Genomic DNA, 17188 nt, shown 5'->3' on the forward strand with positions numbered 1-17188 from the left:
ATTTCATATTATAGACGCATCGAAAGAAGAAAACATTCCTATCTTTTTTTAATTAGGAACTTTTCAAAAGCCTTAAATAGCAACGTTACCCCGGCATTAGCGTGGAGCACAGATGAGTTCTGAATCGTTCCCTTCGCTTCATAATAATAATATAAACAATAGCAGCAGAGATCATATTAGTGGTTCCGGATCAGGGAAGAATAACACCAAGTCTGACAGCAGTCGTAATATAAACGTGCTTAACAAACAGGGTGCCAACACTAGCTTGGATTCGTTTGACCTGCAATTTGATACTTCCTTTGACGCAGCTCTGGATAACTTAGAAATTCATACTCAAAAAGAGTCCCAGAGGAGGAAGGATTCGGGTGGAAACACCGTGCCTGAAAGTTTTGAAATGGCCAGCTTAGATAATGATATTGCAATACCAAAGAAGCACTCCATGGACGATACTAATCCATTACTTGACAGGGAAAACGCTTCACGAGCAAACAGCATGGACATTAATGGACCCTACTCATCATCATTAAGAACCTTGTCCAGTGATAATATTTTCCAAAGATTTTCGAAGTACGTTAAAAGAAGCACGTCGACAAGCGGTTGGAGGTTGCCTTCTAATGGAACATCCATTACACTGAATGAGGATAATGTGGAGAGAGAAGTTCATCCAGGAACCACGCCCATATACGATAAAAATAAATACCCAACAAACGAAGTGTCGAACGCCAAATACAACGCCATAACATTCGTACCCACATTGCTTTACGAACAGTTTAAGTTTTTCTTCAATCTCTACTTCTTAATTGTTGCGTTATCCCAGGCTGTACCGGCATTGAGAATCGGATACTTATCTTCTTACATTGTTCCATTGGCTTTTGTTTTAACCGTAACGATGAGCAAAGAGGCCTTGGATGACGTTCAAAGAAGAAGGAGAGATATGGAATCTAATAATGAGCTATATGAGGTGGTAAGCCAAAACCGGATGGTTCCCAGTAAGGATCTAAAGGTTGGAGAGTTAGTCAAGTTGCACAAGGGCGATCGAGTTCCTGCTGACATGATATTGCTACGATCCAGCGAATCTTCGGGTGAAACTTTCATCAAAACAGATCAATTAGATGGTGAAACGGACTGGAAGTTGCGAGTTGCGCCTGCTGTAACACAGAGTTTGGATGACAGCGACTTGCAGAACAAAATCACGATCACTGCCTCCGCTCCCAAAAAATCCATCCATGCCTTTTTGGGGAAGGTCACTTATAAAAACTCCTCCTCAAATCCATTAAGCATAGACAATACCTTATGGGCCAACACAGTTTTAGCATCCACTGGATATTGTGTAGGATGTGTGGTATACACCGGTAAAGACACCAGACAGGCCATGAACACAACGGTTGCAACTGTGAAAACAGGATTGTTGGAACTTGAGATCAATAGCATTTCTAAGATACTTTGCGCTTCCGTTTTTGCTCTTTCTGTTGCGCTTGTTTGTTTTGCAGGCTTCCATAACAATGACTGGTACGTTGATATTATGCGGTATTTGATTCTTTTTTCCACAATTATCCCTGTGTCATTAAGGGTAAACCTTGATTTAGCAAAGTCCGTCTACGCGCACCAAATAGAGCACGATAAGACTATTCCTGAAACAATAGTAAGAACTAGTACAATTCCTGAGGATTTGGGCCGCATTGAATACCTTTTGAGTGATAAAACTGGTACATTGACACAGAACGATATGCAATTGAAGAAGATACATTTGGGAACAGTGTCGTATACGCCTGAAACCAATGATATAGTTTCCGGTTACGTTTCCAACCTAATTGGAAGGAAAAGTACAATTGGGGGTGTCTCAACTTCGAGAAGAGACATTAGTGGAAGAGTGTGTGACATGATTGTTGCTTTAGCAATCTGCCATAACGTTACTCCAACCTTCGAAGATGACGAATTGACGTATCAAGCAGCTTCACCCGATGAGATTGCGATAGTTAAGTTTACAGAGGTTGTCGGTTTATCACTGTTCAAAAGAGACCGGCATTCTGTCACCTTGCTGCACAGCAAAAGTGGGGCCACCTTCCATTATGACATCCTAAAAACGTTTCCCTTCAATTCCGATTCAAAACGGATGGGTATCATTGTATATGACAAAGAACGTGATGAATATTTGTTTTTTCAGAAGGGAGCTGATACTGTCATGAGTAAAATTGTTGAATCAAATGATTGGTTGGAAGAAGAAACGGCGAATATGGCTCGTGAAGGTTTAAGAACTTTGGTAGTTGGCAGAAAGAAATTGTCAAAAAAACTTTTCGAACAATTTAATAAGGATTATGAGGAAGCGTCGCTTTCGATGTTGAGTCGCGATCAACAAATGAGCGGCATTATAGGTAAATTTTTGGAACACGATCTGGAACTATTGGGTCTCACTGGTGTAGAGGACAAACTACAAAAAGATGTTAAATCATCCATTGAGTTGTTGAGAAATGCCGGTATAAAAATCTGGATGTTGACTGGTGATAAAGTTGAAACTGCACGCTGTGTGTCTATAAGTGCAAAATTGATATCAAGAGGACAATATGTCCACATCATAACAAAATTAAGCAAACCTGAAGGTGCGCTAAACCAACTTGAATACTTGAAAATTAACAAAAATGCCTGTTTGTTAATTGATGGGGAGTCGCTATCAATGTATCTAACTTATTACAGAGAAGAATTCTTTGATATTGCCATACGTTTACCAACGGTAATTGCGTGTCGTTGTACTCCTCAACAAAAAGCTGACGTGGCTTTGATTATTCGTGAACTAACGGGTAAGAGAGTGTGTTGTATAGGCGATGGTGGCAATGACGTTAGTATGATTCAGTGTGCAGATGTCGGTGTAGGCATTGTGGGTAAAGAGGGAAAACAGGCGTCTCTGGCTGCTGATTTCTCAATTACCCAGTTTTGTCATTTAACAGAACTACTTCTATGGCACGGGAGAAACTCTTATAAGAGGTCTGCCAAGTTGGCCCAATTTGTCATGCATAGAGGTTTGGTGATTGCAATCTGTCAGGCAGTATACTCGATCTGTTCAAGTTTTGAACCAATCGCGCTGTATAAGGGATGGTTAATGGTTGGGTACGCTACGTGTTACACCATGGCACCGGTTTTCTCTTTGACTCTAGACCACGACATTGACGAGTCTCTAACTAAGATGTACCCTGAACTATACAAAGATTTGACGGAGGGGAAAAGTTTATCTTATAAAACCTTTTTTGTTTGGTGCGCCTTATCCTTATATCAAGGGTGCATCATTCAATGGTTTTCTCAAGCATTTACTGGACTTGCAACAGACAACTTTACCAAAATGGTTTCCATTAGTTTTACTGCATTGGTCATCAATGAGTTGATAATGGTTGCTTTGGAGATTTATACGTGGAATAAAACCATGGTGGTTACAGAACTGGTAACATTTGCTTTTTATGTTGCATCTGTACCGTTTTTGGGAGAATACTTTCAATTAAAGTATATGACCACTATCAGGTTTTACGCTGGCCTGTTGGTAATATTGTTGATCTCCATTTTCCCTGTTTGGGCATCAAAATCGGTATATAGAGCATTGCATCCACCAAGTTATGCAAAAGTGCAAGAATTTACAACCGTCTGATACTTAAGATTTGAGCGTTGGTTATGTTGTTAGCGTAATGCTCAGCTGTCGGTTGTGGACTGGGGTCAGACTAGTCACAAGTTATGTAGTATACGCTAATATCTAAATACTTCGCCTAGCCTACCCGTTGATTCTACCTTGGTATAATTCATAGTCAAACAGTTAGTCTGGCTTCATCAGTCTTGCTTGGTTGATATTCAGGGACACCCTGTGAGGATAAATCGGGAACTCCCTTTGGGAAGGGACTCATGACCCGTTACCCTATCTAATACAGTACTGTGAACTATTATAAACCCGACATGTGAGTATACGAACTTGAGACATGCGGATGGCCCGTTATCCGAAACATACATAAACCCCAAGGTAGCTGCATCGACATCTTTCAAGACCGCCTCTAAATCCAGGACCCAACTAACGAACGAGTCATAGACAAGCAAGCACAACTGAGATAACTACATACTTTAAGTATACGGCGTAAATACACAATATCAGAGTCCTTACACACTTTACTCAATCACAACCTACTTTAGCTCTTACACCCCCACAATTATCCCAAATTATCTACTTATTTTATATTTTTTGCGCCCCATTAATACCTAAACATCAATCTATTAGAAAGATTATTAAATTTTTATTAAATTATATATACCCGATGCATACATGTGTTTTCATTACGAGTTTCTTCAGAAGAACCGCTTACCTCTCATCAGAGTCTGAATCGCTTTCTCTTTGGTCCTTATCATTTGAAGCGGGGAAGATCATCGACCTTTGAAAATCTTTAGCGTGGGCCCAAGGAACAGATTTCGAGAGAGAACCAAAAACGCTTGTCCGCCGTCTGATCATAGGGTGATAAGTATGTCTGGGAAAATTCATACCGTAACGAGTGAGATCTGAGATCGACCGTTCCCTTGTTTTCACACACGTGCCCTTATCTGTCTTCTTTCTACTTTCAAGTTCAATATCTACGTCTGGTTCGTTTATAATCGGGTAGGGCAATGGTGCCTCAGAACTGACTTTGAACAGGTGAACATTGGCAACATGTTCGTTTTCTACACGGAAAATAACCCAAATAAATCTTCTCAGTACCTCCACGAAACCCAAGATAAAGGAAGTGTAAGCACTTTGTTGGATTGTTTCTGGAGCAACTGCCCAAACGATCCATTGGAATCTAATAAGTACATCCCATATCATAGCAAAATAGTAAACGAGCTTTCTTTTAGAGGAGTATGATCCGTCTCTCCAATTACGTTTACCCGCGAGATACAGATCATTTCTCAAAAACCAATTTCTCTTGGATGGTTGAAATAGTGACCAGTCGATGACCAAATCCCAGATCGACGTAGCGAACGCATTGAACGCGCCAAATACAATAAAGGGGGTTCGACGTGACTTGGAATGGTTTGCCAATCTATAGGCACACAATGCGGCATTGTATCCTATCCCAAGGGTGTATTTGAAAGCGTTGGCAAGGTGCGGGAATGAATCCCCCGAGTCAGCGTATCTTCTTAGACATTGTAGGCATCTCCACAAACTTGGTAAGCACGACATGACACCCATTGCCCTAGAATGGGAAGATCCACACATTGTTTCATCATCTGTCGTATAAATACAGAAGAATGTGGCAATATCCCCCATAGAGTAAGTCAGCGAACAGATGATATCACCTAGAAAGAAATCACCAAATTCCGACGGGGAAAAGGGGGCCATCACTAGCCGGATGGCTCTTATGATGAGCCATTTCCTTGTGGAAACAATCTTATCCCAGTAAGGGATATAATCCCGGGGCATAATGAACAACAGAATGCAGCCTCCTATACAAATGAAGGACCATGGTGTCAAATGCCCCATTTTAAAGCTGAGCCCTGCACAAATCCCGCTAAACAAAACGAAGAACATCAAGGCATACAATTGAAGCGGGATGCCCGAAGTTGCGAAATCGTTGTTAAATAATTTTGTACCGTTTCTAGCTTGCACCTCACCAAACATGATGAACCTGTAGTTGATCTTGGTCCGATGCCAAACCAAACAGTCAATTTGTAAAAGAAACAGCATCAGCAGGACCATGTACCACCCGCCCCACATTGGGAATAAGATCTTGTGAATGTGGGACTGTAAATCTGACACAAACGATACCCCAAGGGTGTACACCATGATTGTGAGGGCAATACCAAAGAAAAAGCCAGCCACTGCCATTTGGATAATAGATCTGTTGTTTCTGTGAATCATTTGTTCAGTGACGGTATACTCCACAAGAAGTTTCTTCAAAGTTTTCGCGTTCTTTTTAAAGTCATCTGGAGAGTTAGTCAAGTCCTTAGTGAACCAAGTCCGAACGTTGTTTTCCCACCAGAGAAGCGGGTCATCCTTTGGATTGGATGCGACCAAATCCGTCGAAGGTTGATTTGAAGCGGTCTGCTTCATTTGTTTAGCCATCAACTGGATGTTTGCGTATACGTGTTTAAACAAAGCATAGTTCCTTCTTCCGAAATCCATAAACTTGGACAATTCCTGAGTGTGTAATGTCTTGTCGAATTTTTTGACCATCTTTCTGAATCCAGTAACGTTCAGATCTCTGTATGTCTTTACCATCTGCAAAAACAGGTAGTATTCCAAGATGGCGTCACTTAACAAATGTTGAGCCTGCTTAATGGTCATTTCTGAGACTGTATTGAGATTATTGTAGGCAAAAGTGTCCTTCACGGTGTTTGATATCTGTTCGCCGTGTTCCCCCTGCAGCTTCAAGATCAGATCCTTTAACTTGGTCGAATTTTTGGGCCAAGACGGTAACAATTTATTGTCATCGAGCAACTCTTTGAACCGAGTCCATGCTGTGTCTCTTCTACTTCTCACACTATCTTCGCCTATTGTACCGTATGGGTTAACGTGTTGCTCTGAACTGAGGTCCAAACTAGTGGTACTGGTTGCGTGACTATTGGCAATCATTCCATCGTTTTCCCCCTCCATGAACTCGTTCTGGTAATTTTGTTGTTGAATATGGTAGATCTGGATCTGTTTCTGCAACACGGTGAATTTTTGTCTACAGTCATCCAGTAACCACTGGTAGAACTCGTTACATTTCACCAACTCGACACCTATCACCCAGTTCTCTATAAAATCTTTGATTGCCTTTCTTTGGAAATCCGTAAGCTGCGGGTCACTCGGTTCATCATGAACCTGTGGACCGTACTCTGTATCCACGGGCCCACCAACCCTCTCCACATCCACAGCAGAGTCTCCACTTGCAGCGGTGACGACCACTTTCAACGGGTCTCTGGACACACTCTCATACTCGTATTTGAGTTTCTTCTTCCCAAGTTTGTAGTCTATGTACTTATCTCTCCATTCTGGGATCGCCGACTCTCTTAGATGATCTGCAAATTTCATCTCGATGAGACAAAATGGAATCAACTGCGATGCAAAGAAGGAAAAACAAAACAAAGGAAAAGCTAGCAGTCGACACCCAGCTTGCTAGACCTTACTTATCTGAATAGCAGCAATAGCACTGTTCTCACCGAATTTTGTAAAACTATAACACAGTCCAAATGCACTCTACTTGTGATCAAATCCCAGGTTCAAACGGCTGTAGCCCACGTTTACCCAAACCAAGACCAAACCAAACCAAAGCACACCCAAACCTTACCTTACCTGCCTTCTCGGACTTCTCCACACCCCACGTGGATACACAGAAGAGAGAAGAGATAGACAGGGCATCTCAAAGACGTGGGTGCAGAGAGAGAGAGAGTATGTTCTTCAAAGGAAACGATTATGTCACCACTTCGGAAAAACTTCGAAAAAAAGAAAACAAAAAAAAATGATTATGTCACCGTTTCCTGTTTCCCAAAACGGCAAAGTTTTCTCTTTTCTTTTTCGAAGTTTTTTTTACCTGATTTACACAGTTTATTTCTGTGTCACGTGAAAACTGCTTAATTCACGTGACTTACTGTGTATGTCACGTGCCCGTCAAATTTGCCGTATTCTGACACCCCACAAGATGCCCTATGAAGGAGAAAAGTGTGTGTGTGACCTCAGTGCATAATATTTCTTGATGTTGGGTGAATTAATCGCATTCGATGGATATGCTTCCAGGTTATATGTGCCCTTGCGGGTGTTGAGTTGCAACAACTTCTGTAGCTGATTAGCTAACTGGTATTCTGTGGTGGTTAGATTGACTCTCATTCCCCCCTCTTTCAATTTACATTCTATATAACCCATCTGTTTCAACGGCTGAGTATTTTTTTGGAGACACTTTTAGGTCAAGATCAGAGTTACTAGGAGCTGTGTGTGTGTTGCACAGAATGGTCATGGTGAGCTCCGGAGATGTTTCTGAGGATAGTGCCGGGATAGGCAGGAAACGATTTGGTGTAGATGAAGTTGAATCTGTGGATGATTTGAGTGTACCTTCGCGGAAGAGACAAGCATTGTCGGTGTTAGATGATACTAACAAAAGCACAGTGCCGGGGACAGTATCACCACCGGCTTTTAATTTCAACAGGTTTTGTTATCGCCACGATCCAGATATTCAGCATTCTCTCACGCACACTTCGTGTTACAAGCAGGACTTGAAGAGAGTGAAGAAGATCAACGATAGGATATCGAAGTTGCCCATCCAGGAGCAAAGTGAAATTCATCACATCATATCGAAATTCAATAACTCCAATGACAGATTGCGAACATTGATCCTTGATGGACTGCTCAACTCATGTTGCTTCCCACAACTGTCCTACGTGTCCTCCGAATTGAAGGACATGATCAAGATAGATTTTATTAGCATACTGCCGCAAGAGTTGTCACTCAAGATATTGAGCTATTTGGATTGTCAGTCACTGTGCCAGGCGACGAAAGTGTGTAGGAGGTGGAAAGTGTTGGCCGATGACGATAGGGTATGGTACCACATGTGCCAACAGCATATAGATAGGAAATGTCCCAACTGCGGTTGGGGGTTGCCCCTCTTGCACATGAAGAATAGAGCGAAAGCGATAAAGGGGAAACAACAGAAACAAGTAGAGGAGGACTCGCAGGAGGCGGAGAAACAGATGAACCCATGGAAGATAATATATCGGGACAGATTTAAAGTGGAACTGAATTGGAGGAAGGGGAAATGCATGGTTAAGGAGTTCAAGGGGCACATGGACGGTATACTGTCCATGAAATTCAATTTTAGGTTCTTGTTCACTGGCTCATACGACGGCACGGTCGCAATATGGGATTTGTTTACTGGGAAATTAATCAGAAGACTGAATGGACACCAAGACGGTGTCAAAACTTTATTCTTTGATGGACAGAAACTGATTACTGGGTCACTAGATAAAACGATCCGAGTGTGGAATTATATGACAGGCGAGTGCATCTCAACCTACAGGGGACATACGAACTCGGTAATGTCTGTCGATTCTTTCAAGAAAATTATAGTGTCCGGAAGCGCGGACAAAACTGTCAAAGTATGGCACGTCGAGTCAAGAACTTGTTACACGTTGAGGGGTCATAGTGAGTGGGTGAATTGCGTTAAACTGCATCCGAAATCCTTCTGCTGCTTTAGTTGTAGCGACGACACGACAATACGAATGTGGGATATCAGGACAAACACTTGCCTGAAAGTGTTCACAGGTCACGTCGGACAAGTTCAAAAAGTGATTCCCTTGACGATCTTGGATATCGAGAATCTTGTCATGGACAGCAACTCAGCTGATGACGAAACGGTCACCGGCGTTGATGAGTCCGTGAATGAGGAGACACCGCCACTGGTGGTAGGCAGCCAACTGGACGGCACGATACCGTATCCGACACATTTGTTATCCTGTTCCTTGGATAACACGATCAAACTGTGGGAGGTGAAAAGCGGCAAGTGTATTCGTACTCAGTTTGGCCACGTAGAAGGTGTCTGGGACATCGCAGCGGATAATTTCCGTATCGTGTCAGGCTCGCATGACGGGAGTATCAAGATATGGGACCTCCAAAGTGGGAGATGCATGCACACATTCCATGGCAAGAATCTACAAAAGGAGGGGATGGTAGCGTCCAGCAGTGGAGACGTGGGCGGTGAGAACCCCACAACCACAACGGCAGAGGGTACCACTCCAGCATCTCCTGCCACAGCCGCACAGACGACGACAACCACCAATGGTACGAGCAATACGGCCGCTGCCAAGATATCCCCCATTGCCTGCGTCGACATTGGTGATTCTGAATTTTTCAGTGGTGACGAGCTAGGGTACGTCAAGATGTACAAGTTTGACTACGATGATAACCCGCAGCTCGGTTAACTCCTTTCACGAATGAAACTAAAACTAGGTACGACGCATTAAGTAGGAAAACATACATTCAAGCTACATCACTACATTACATCTTTTTCTCTTTCTCTCTCGGAGAGTGTGTAGGACGTGGCGCTAGTGTCCCCCCATAAAGCCTCTATCCCCCGGGGGGGGTCTATGAGCGTAACACCCGCACCCCCTTCGACCTCAACCGTTTCAACAGTACCGACTCCCGCCCGGGCCAATCTTGCTGCCACGCACTAAAGAGGTGGACTTATTGCACCTTAGAGAGGGCCGCGGACATTCCTCTGAAACTCCGCACTTCCACCCCCCCTCTCCCTAGACCTGGTGGCCCTGATTGTGAACATCGGGCGACCCGAAAAGGACAGTGAAAGGCTTGCACAAAGGGCAACTCAGCTTGTCCCGGAGGAGGTGCGTGCGGTCGTGACCGTTTTGGAAACGATCTTTCTGCATTCAGACACGCGCTCGTTTACATGAGACAAGTATAGGCAAGGAGCACGAACGAACATCTCCGCCCAGCGAATCTTCAACCCAGCGAAGAAGAAGAAGATGGGGCAGTGGCGGGTCGTGTATTACATCCTCAGATCTTAGACTAGCTAGATTGCGCAAGAAGTTCTCTATGGTGTGGAGGTGACACTCTTCGCATGCCTGTGACAGAGAAACACGCACACAGCGAGTTCCGCGGTCTCGAGGCACTTCAGAGGAAAAAGAAATGGAGAAAACGAAGAGCAGCAGAGAGATAATAACTCCCCCCATCACATCCCCTTCTTTACTTGCGATTATATATGTAGGCTCTTTTGCTCGATCAACCATTTACGACAGTTTTTTACTCCTCTCAGAGAATTGATATCTACAGGGTTCCCCGGTATAGTGTCTGTTACCTTGAATATATATATCTTTTATCTGCTGCATCCTCTATCTGCTGTATCTCTGTTGTATATCAGAAAAGAATAATATTAAAAATCAAACTCCAGGGGGTTAGAACTAGATTGCATAAGTAGGTGATCGTATCATATTTCCATACGTCCGTGAGACAGCGACATTGTAAGGTGAAGAGTGATACACCCCCCTAACTGTAAACATAAACGATACATTATCCTCGCACATATCCCCCCGTTGCATTGTGAATTTTACAACACATGTACATAAACACGGCAAAGAGGAACAACAGTACGACACAGAACAGTCCCAATTTGCGTCTGGACTCTTCGAGAAGTACTTATACACCGAATCTGTCCGTGTCAGTGCCAGGAGTAGGCAACACAAGAAAGAAGAAGAGCGATGTTGGCAGCACGTTCCAAGGGAAGGAGCAACAGAAATTGAGGGGGTCCGTACCACAGAACAAGACCAATGCACGTAAGTCGGTGCTGGGGACCCCCGAGGTGGCGGTGGCTCCTACGCGGATATTCCCAGATGCGGATGGCACCTCTTATTTCACCCCGAAACCGATGAGCAATGCTATTGGACAGAGTCCCGTTACATCCCCGAAACGGACCAGTAAACCGAAGCAACCCGCTGCTGTGAAGACTGGCGAGAGGGTCAACACATTGGAGTATCTAAGTCGGCCGAAACGGATTAACGAGTTCCGGAGCACCGCTGACGACGACAACCTGATCCGTATAAACACGGAGCACAACAGACACATCCCTATGATTCGTTCCAAATCGTTGCCCTTCAACAGCACGAAACTGAAGAGCAATCTGAAGAAGGCCGCTGCCGCTGCTGGGGAACCGCGTCCCGAGTTGCAAAGGAGTAAAAGTGTACATTTTGAGGAGACGTTACCGATCAAGTATTTCCATTTGGAGGAGAGTCCACTTCTGGTGAGTCGGCACAACAGTAGTGATGAGTTGATATGCAAGATCAATTTTGACAGGCAGATCCCGCTGGGGAGGATGCAACTGTTGAGTGTGGACAGTGACGACGACGACGACGGGGACGCTAGCGACGATGAGCCTGATGGGTTTTACGATTTGAATTTTGCGATCTTGAAGAACAATGGGGCGCCGGGCCACCACAGTAACATGGATTTGAAGTTGAATATATTTGTGAACTCGAAACTGAACAAGAATATAATCTTACAGAGCATGCGGCTAGTGAAGAGGAAGATGTTCAACAACACCAACGACTACTTCATTTGGGGGAAAGTGCTTGTGAAGAACTATTTCTTTGAGAAGCTGATATACATCCGGTACACTTTGAACGACTGGGAGTCGTACAGCGAGGTGCGAGCGAAGTACTTGCCGACACCACCCCAGGTACAAGTTGAGCAAGACCGGATCAGTGACGGTGACAAGTACGACACTTTTGAGTTCAGTATATTGAATCTGAAGCACTTGATAGCCAACGAGAACGAACACCGCGGGGCGGAGACCGCGACGACGAATAACCAGTCTGAAGTTGGGGGGACTCTCAAGTTCTGCATTCGGTACGAGACATACAACCCTCGTGACCCGACCGAGCGGTACGAGTTTTGGGGGAACAACAGCGACAAGAACTACTCGTTCCGTGTTGTACTGCACGACCGTGACACCGTTGCCGATAGAGAAGACACCGCAGCGTCCAGGGACGGCGCCCACTCGAGAACAAACCTGTTCAACGACAAGTACTACAGCGTAGCGAACGAGCTTGGCAGTTACAACCGCAAGACCAACAAGCTTGGAGGGATCAGTGGCAGCCCCAGCGGTAACCGGCACCACACTCGAACAGGCTCCTCGAGCCACAGTCTTGCCGTGCAGAACAATCAGCGATCTACGGCGTCGTCTAAGAAGAAATCGATCTTCGAGGAGTTTCTAAGGGACGCGGCGCGAGACCAAGACCATAACGACAGCGACGACGACTACGACGGGGACGATCTCAGCGATTTCAATTTCAAGAAACCCATAAACAAGGACAAGTACTGGTTCCACAACGAGCTTGTCAAGACGAGCACGCTCAGCGGCGGCGGGGACCAAGAGCCCCGAATGACTTTCCGCAACTTCCGAAACCCGTTTGCCGGGTGACCCCCCCTCACCGGACAGACTCTATGCATACTATATGTACAACACACATCATGTAACCCCCCAGCGGGACTTGCACCGAGCGTGAAGGGGAGCAGCCGCCCCGGTATTCCCGGGTGCTGCAGCACCCGGGAATACCGGGGCGGCGTGTGTCAGGCAGGAGGACGCTGGCTCCCTGAACGAAAATAGCGCAGCGAGAGAAAAAAAACACCCCTCCGGGCGTGCGCCTGCGCTGTCCGGACGCGGTACTTTTCCCTTGCTGCGCGGGCAATAGGGGCGGGAAACACCGAAAAACGCTGTTGTTTGTCCTTTTATCTCCGTGCTGCGCGTGTGCTGTGCGAGCATGCGGGAATGCGGCCGTCGAGAGGAGCGTGCCGTGTTGCGCGCGCGTGCTGTTACGCAATGGTGCAGTGCGGCGGTTTCTCGGCAGTTCTTGGAGCACGCGCCGGGAACCCTGTGCTGCTGCCCTGAGGGGAGCCCGTTGTGGAGATTCAGAGCAGCGGTGGGCGAAAAGAACGCAGGTGTGTGTGTGTGTGTGTGCTCTGGAAAGGGGCCGGTGGGGACACAATTAAGCATGGATTAGGTAATCTAATGCTCTGCTTTTGCTGTTGACTCGCTTCCCAAGCAAATGGTATATATAGACGCAGCTCGGATCTGGGTTCCGTGCGACTCATGTCCCTCGGTGGGGAGGAACACCACACAAACACACACACAACACAACACAACACAAAATGCTCGTCACTACCGATTTGAAACTGTACTTCACAATATTCCTCTTCTGCTCGTTCATATACTACTCGGCACATAGAACAACGATGACACACTACAGGTCGTGCATCCCATTCAGTGCGTGAGCCTGTGTGCACCAACTATAAACCTATATTCACTTCACTTTGTTTTCCCTTTCTGCCCTTGCTAAGAAGACACCCCCCTTCTTCTACGTTCGTCACTCAGCCACATTGGCTCTTTTGAAACGCTTATATGTCCCTTTTCAACACAAGTTTTTTCATGATCATGATCATGCTTCTTCACATGTACTTTGCTCGTGTGTAGTTTATAAGAAAGTATAATAATAATAATAATAATAATAATACACTACTAATACTTACTACGACCAGACGTTCTTGAATAGATCGTTGTCGTCCAGGGATACAGTAGAGTTTTCGTCCCTCTTGCTCGCTGTAGATGGGTACACAGGATGGAAATACGTGGAACCGTTCATGCTTTGGGTGCCTCCGACTGCTGTGTTTGTGTGCGAGGGGGCAGAGTTCACACTCGTGGCACTGCCCGTGGGCTTGGAGTACAGCGAGAGGATCGACTTCTTCAAGTCTGGTCTTGCATCCGTCGGTATGCGTGGTTGTGCCGTGCTGGTGGTAACAGGTATCGTGTTCAATTGAGGCGGTGGTGGTGTGTTGTTGCTCGAGAAGGGAGAATCAACAGCGGGGGGCTCCTCGGTGGTGGCCTGTGGTGGAGCACTACCCGCAACCCACTTCTTAAACTCGTACTTGTTCCTAATGAAATTCTGTAACTTGTTCGTGTCCAGAAGCAACCGCTTGAAGTTCTCCCTGTCCTCTGCAGTCTGGCCACGGTCCAGAGCAGCCTCGTAGTACCTGTTCGCGGCCACATTCGACCCCATACGCACAAGCTCCACGAGGTTCTCCTCCCGCCACGTGTCCAGGTCCACAGACTTCACTTTGGAGATGTGTGTCCCCAAGGAACGGTGGATCCCAGCACATTTAATGCATACGAACACGCCCAGAGACCAGGAGGCCCACCGCGGGTGCGATTGAGACTTACAGTCCGCACAGCAGGCGTTCCCCGGGTCCCGCAACAGTGCCGCCAGCGCCTTCTTCACCGGTACAGACGTCATACGGGGTTCTCGAGCAGCGGTTCTGGTCCATCTTAGCAAAGACGTGTCAATTGATCACATATACTTTATATATATATATATATATATATATTATTATATAACGGGTACGAGACAATGGGTCTCTCAAAAAGAGAAGATCTGGTCGGTCATCTTTGCAGGGACCCCGCCGCGCTTGTACTCGAGTTCCTTGGCGAGTCTCTTCGCGGAGGAGACCATCCTGGGTGGGCCACACAGCAACAACTGCGTTCCCGGCTCGGACCCACGGGGGAACAGCTTCTCCATGAGTTCCCCAGTGACGTACCCTTGGCCGCCCTCCCAGTCGTCGCGGTCGACTCTGTCGAGCAGGTAGTACACACTGAACTGTTCAGGTCTCTCGCTGACGATCCGGTCGATCTCGTTCTTGAGCAAGATGTCCTCCTCGGAGGCGTTCCCGTAGATGAGCGAGACGCGCGTCTTGTCCTTAGGGTTCCCCGAGATAGCCTTCAGCAATTGGAACATGGGCGTGATGCCCGTACCACCAGCAACCATGCTGATGTGTCTCTTGAAATTCGGCTTGTAGTCGTACGGCCCAAGTGGGCCCGTCACACTGATACTGTCCCCGACTTTCAACTCACCGATACGCTTTGACACGGTACCACTCGCGTATGACTTCACCATCAACTCGAAGTACCCGCGCGCGTCTTCGTCTAGCGAGATGGGCGTGTACGACCGCACGACGGTCTTCCCATCTGGCGTCTCGGTGCGCACAGAGACGTGCTGTCCAATGGGCAACCCGAGCACCATACTCTCGTGGGACAGACCAAACCGGTACACCGCGTGTCGTGCGTCAACACAGTCTTCGACACGAGCGGGAAGTCCACGTAAGTCCCCGCGCCAACCAGGGCCTTATCGGCTTGCTTCGCCTGCTTCTTCCTCCCGGACAAGGCCCGCACGAGCTTGCTGATCGCCAGCACTAGCCCGAGAACCACCAACTGTATCATCAACGTTCTGTCCATGGCCCGACTCGCCGTCAATGACCCCCAGGCATCAACACACAGTCCCTTCTCAACATCTTCGTCGCGTCGAAACGAGACTCGCTTTTATACCGTCTGAAGTTTGACGACGACGCCTCGAATTGGGTGTCGTTGCCAGTTGTGTGGAGGGGGGGGGGGCGAGTTCACCGTTGGAACGCGGCCGCTGCGGGTCCCCTCATGGTCAAGTACACGTCCGTGCCGTGTCCCCAGAGACTCTGCACGTCGATCTTCCCGTCGAAGAGCTCGAGGTACGTGCGACACAGGGGCAGACCAAACCCCATCCCGGCAACGCTCTTGACCGCCTCGCCAGCATGCATCTGTGCCGTAGCGGTGTCCGTGTCCGCGGCCTCTGTCGTGGTCGTGTAGGAGTAGTCGAAGATGTGGGACTCGACTCCCGGTGGGATCCCACCACCTCGGTCAGAGACGCGGAGGGTCAGTTCCGTCTCGTGTGGTCGCAAGAGAGTGACCTCGACAGGGTGGTGCGAGGCCCCAGCTTCGATCTGCGCACGGGCAGCGTTCTTCAACACCTCAGTGAGGATATACTCGAACACAGTCGGGATACAGGAGAAGTGGACCACCTCTCCTGGGTGTCCCTNNNAAGTGATGTTCAGTGGTGGTACGGCCGAGTCGTACTTCATGTTGCACAGGTCCCCCACGAACTCGTAGCTGTGCGTGATCAGTTTGGCGATGTCTACGTCCCTGTGCACGACACCGACGGTTCCAGGGGACGCGTCCCTGTTGTCGACGAGCGCGATGTAGTGCGTCGCAAGTAGTTTCATGGCGATCCTGTGCCGGAGATGGTCATTGAGGAAATCGTAGACGAGTCGGTGGCCGTAGTACTCTGAGATCTCTTGTAGTCCAGCGGACAAAGTCACAAGTGTATCCTGGTGGTTTTCGAGGAAGTCTTGCATCAGAGTGAGCATCTTGTTTGCGTTGTAGATGTCGTAGGGGAACGAGTTTGAAAGTAGCGAGCGCAAAGTGTTGAGGTACAACGAGTGGGACTCCTCGATCTTCGGATTCAAAAGCGCTATGTAGGGGAGCCGCTGGATCGCGTTCAGTTGCCGGCATGTGTACGCCAAAAGCAAGTTCATCGTCTCGATCCCAAACACGTACCGTTCGTTAGGTGTCAGCGGTGATGCGTACTTCAATAGAAAACCGTACCGCAGCGGCTGGATCGGCTTCCTCGCGTAGTCCAGGATCAACAACTCGATGTTCGACCGCACTCTGTAGTTCTCCTCAAACCCGAGGTGTGCAGCAAGCGGCACCCGTGGACGGTTGTGGCCCTTCCCCTTGGACAGCAACCTGCGGGACGGGGAACAATACGCCCGCGTGCCCACCACCCACTCTGAAGACAGCCCAATACAACGCAGCATGCCTGGACAGCCTTCCTCGAAGTCCCATTACCTGTCCAG

General features: G+C 47.2%; 9 protein-coding genes across 9 annotated transcripts; 4 read left to right on the top strand and 5 right to left on the bottom strand.

Moving 5' to 3' along the window:
• Positions 1-112: 112 nt before the first annotated feature.
• On the top strand, positions 113-3631 carry NEO1 (aminophospholipid-translocating P4-type ATPase NEO1; the record flags this gene model as incomplete). Its single annotated transcript, XM_022607583.1, has 1 exon — positions 113-3631. One exon carries the CDS (start codon positions 113-115, stop codon positions 3629-3631), a length of 3519 nt encoding a protein of 1172 aa, XP_022464164.1.
• Positions 3632-4327: 696 nt separating this feature from the next.
• SYG1 (Syg1p) lies at positions 4328-7012 on the bottom strand (the record flags this gene model as incomplete). The annotated part of the gene is made up of 1 exon (XM_022607584.1): positions 4328-7012. The coding sequence occupies one exon, from the start codon at positions 7010-7012 to the stop codon at positions 4328-4330; it is 2685 nt and encodes an 894-aa protein (XP_022464165.1).
• A 911-nt stretch (positions 7013-7923) lies between these two features.
• On the top strand, positions 7924-9888 carry MET30 (ubiquitin-binding SDF ubiquitin ligase complex subunit MET30; the record flags this gene model as incomplete). Its single annotated transcript, XM_022607585.1, has 1 exon — positions 7924-9888. The coding sequence occupies one exon, from the start codon at positions 7924-7926 to the stop codon at positions 9886-9888; it is 1965 nt and encodes a 654-aa protein (XP_022464166.1).
• A 1148-nt stretch (positions 9889-11036) lies between these two features.
• On the top strand, positions 11037-12896 carry PIG2 (putative protein phosphatase regulator PIG2; the record flags this gene model as incomplete). Its single annotated transcript, XM_022607587.1, has 1 exon — positions 11037-12896. The coding sequence occupies one exon, from the start codon at positions 11037-11039 to the stop codon at positions 12894-12896; it is 1860 nt and encodes a 619-aa protein (XP_022464167.1).
• Positions 12897-12944: 48 nt separating this feature from the next.
• KNAG0D01710 (uncharacterized protein) lies at positions 12945-13469 on the bottom strand (the record flags this gene model as incomplete). The annotated part of the gene is made up of 1 exon (XM_022607588.1): positions 12945-13469. The coding sequence occupies one exon, from the start codon at positions 13467-13469 to the stop codon at positions 12945-12947; it is 525 nt and encodes a 174-aa protein (XP_022464168.1).
• A 155-nt stretch (positions 13470-13624) lies between these two features.
• On the top strand, positions 13625-13747 carry KNAG0D01720 (uncharacterized protein; the record flags this gene model as incomplete). The annotated part of the gene is made up of 1 exon (XM_022607589.1): positions 13625-13747. One exon carries the CDS (start codon positions 13625-13627, stop codon positions 13745-13747), a length of 123 nt encoding a protein of 40 aa, XP_022464169.1.
• Positions 13748-14001: 254 nt separating this feature from the next.
• On the bottom strand, positions 14002-14763 carry AGE2 (GTPase-activating protein AGE2; the record flags this gene model as incomplete). Its single annotated transcript, XM_022607590.1, has 1 exon — positions 14002-14763. One exon carries the CDS (start codon positions 14761-14763, stop codon positions 14002-14004), a length of 762 nt encoding a protein of 253 aa, XP_022464170.1.
• Positions 14764-14886: 123 nt separating this feature from the next.
• CBR1 (cytochrome-b5 reductase) lies at positions 14887-15546 on the bottom strand (the record flags this gene model as incomplete). The annotated part of the gene is made up of 1 exon (XM_022607591.1): positions 14887-15546. The coding sequence occupies one exon, from the start codon at positions 15544-15546 to the stop codon at positions 14887-14889; it is 660 nt and encodes a 219-aa protein (XP_022464171.1).
• Positions 15547-15919: 373 nt separating this feature from the next.
• On the bottom strand, positions 15920-17149 carry PKP1 (protein kinase PKP1; the record flags this gene model as incomplete). Its single annotated transcript, XM_022607592.1, has 1 exon — positions 15920-17149. The coding sequence occupies one exon, from the start codon at positions 17147-17149 to the stop codon at positions 15920-15922; it is 1230 nt and encodes a 409-aa protein (XP_022464172.1).
• Between the last annotated feature and the right edge of the window lie 39 nt (positions 17150-17188).

Source organism: Huiozyma naganishii, chromosome 4, assembly GCF_000348985.1.
Source record: "Huiozyma naganishii CBS 8797 chromosome 4, complete genome".
In the NCBI taxonomy this organism is placed as follows: Eukaryota; Fungi; Ascomycota; class Saccharomycetes; order Saccharomycetales; family Saccharomycetaceae; genus Huiozyma; species Huiozyma naganishii.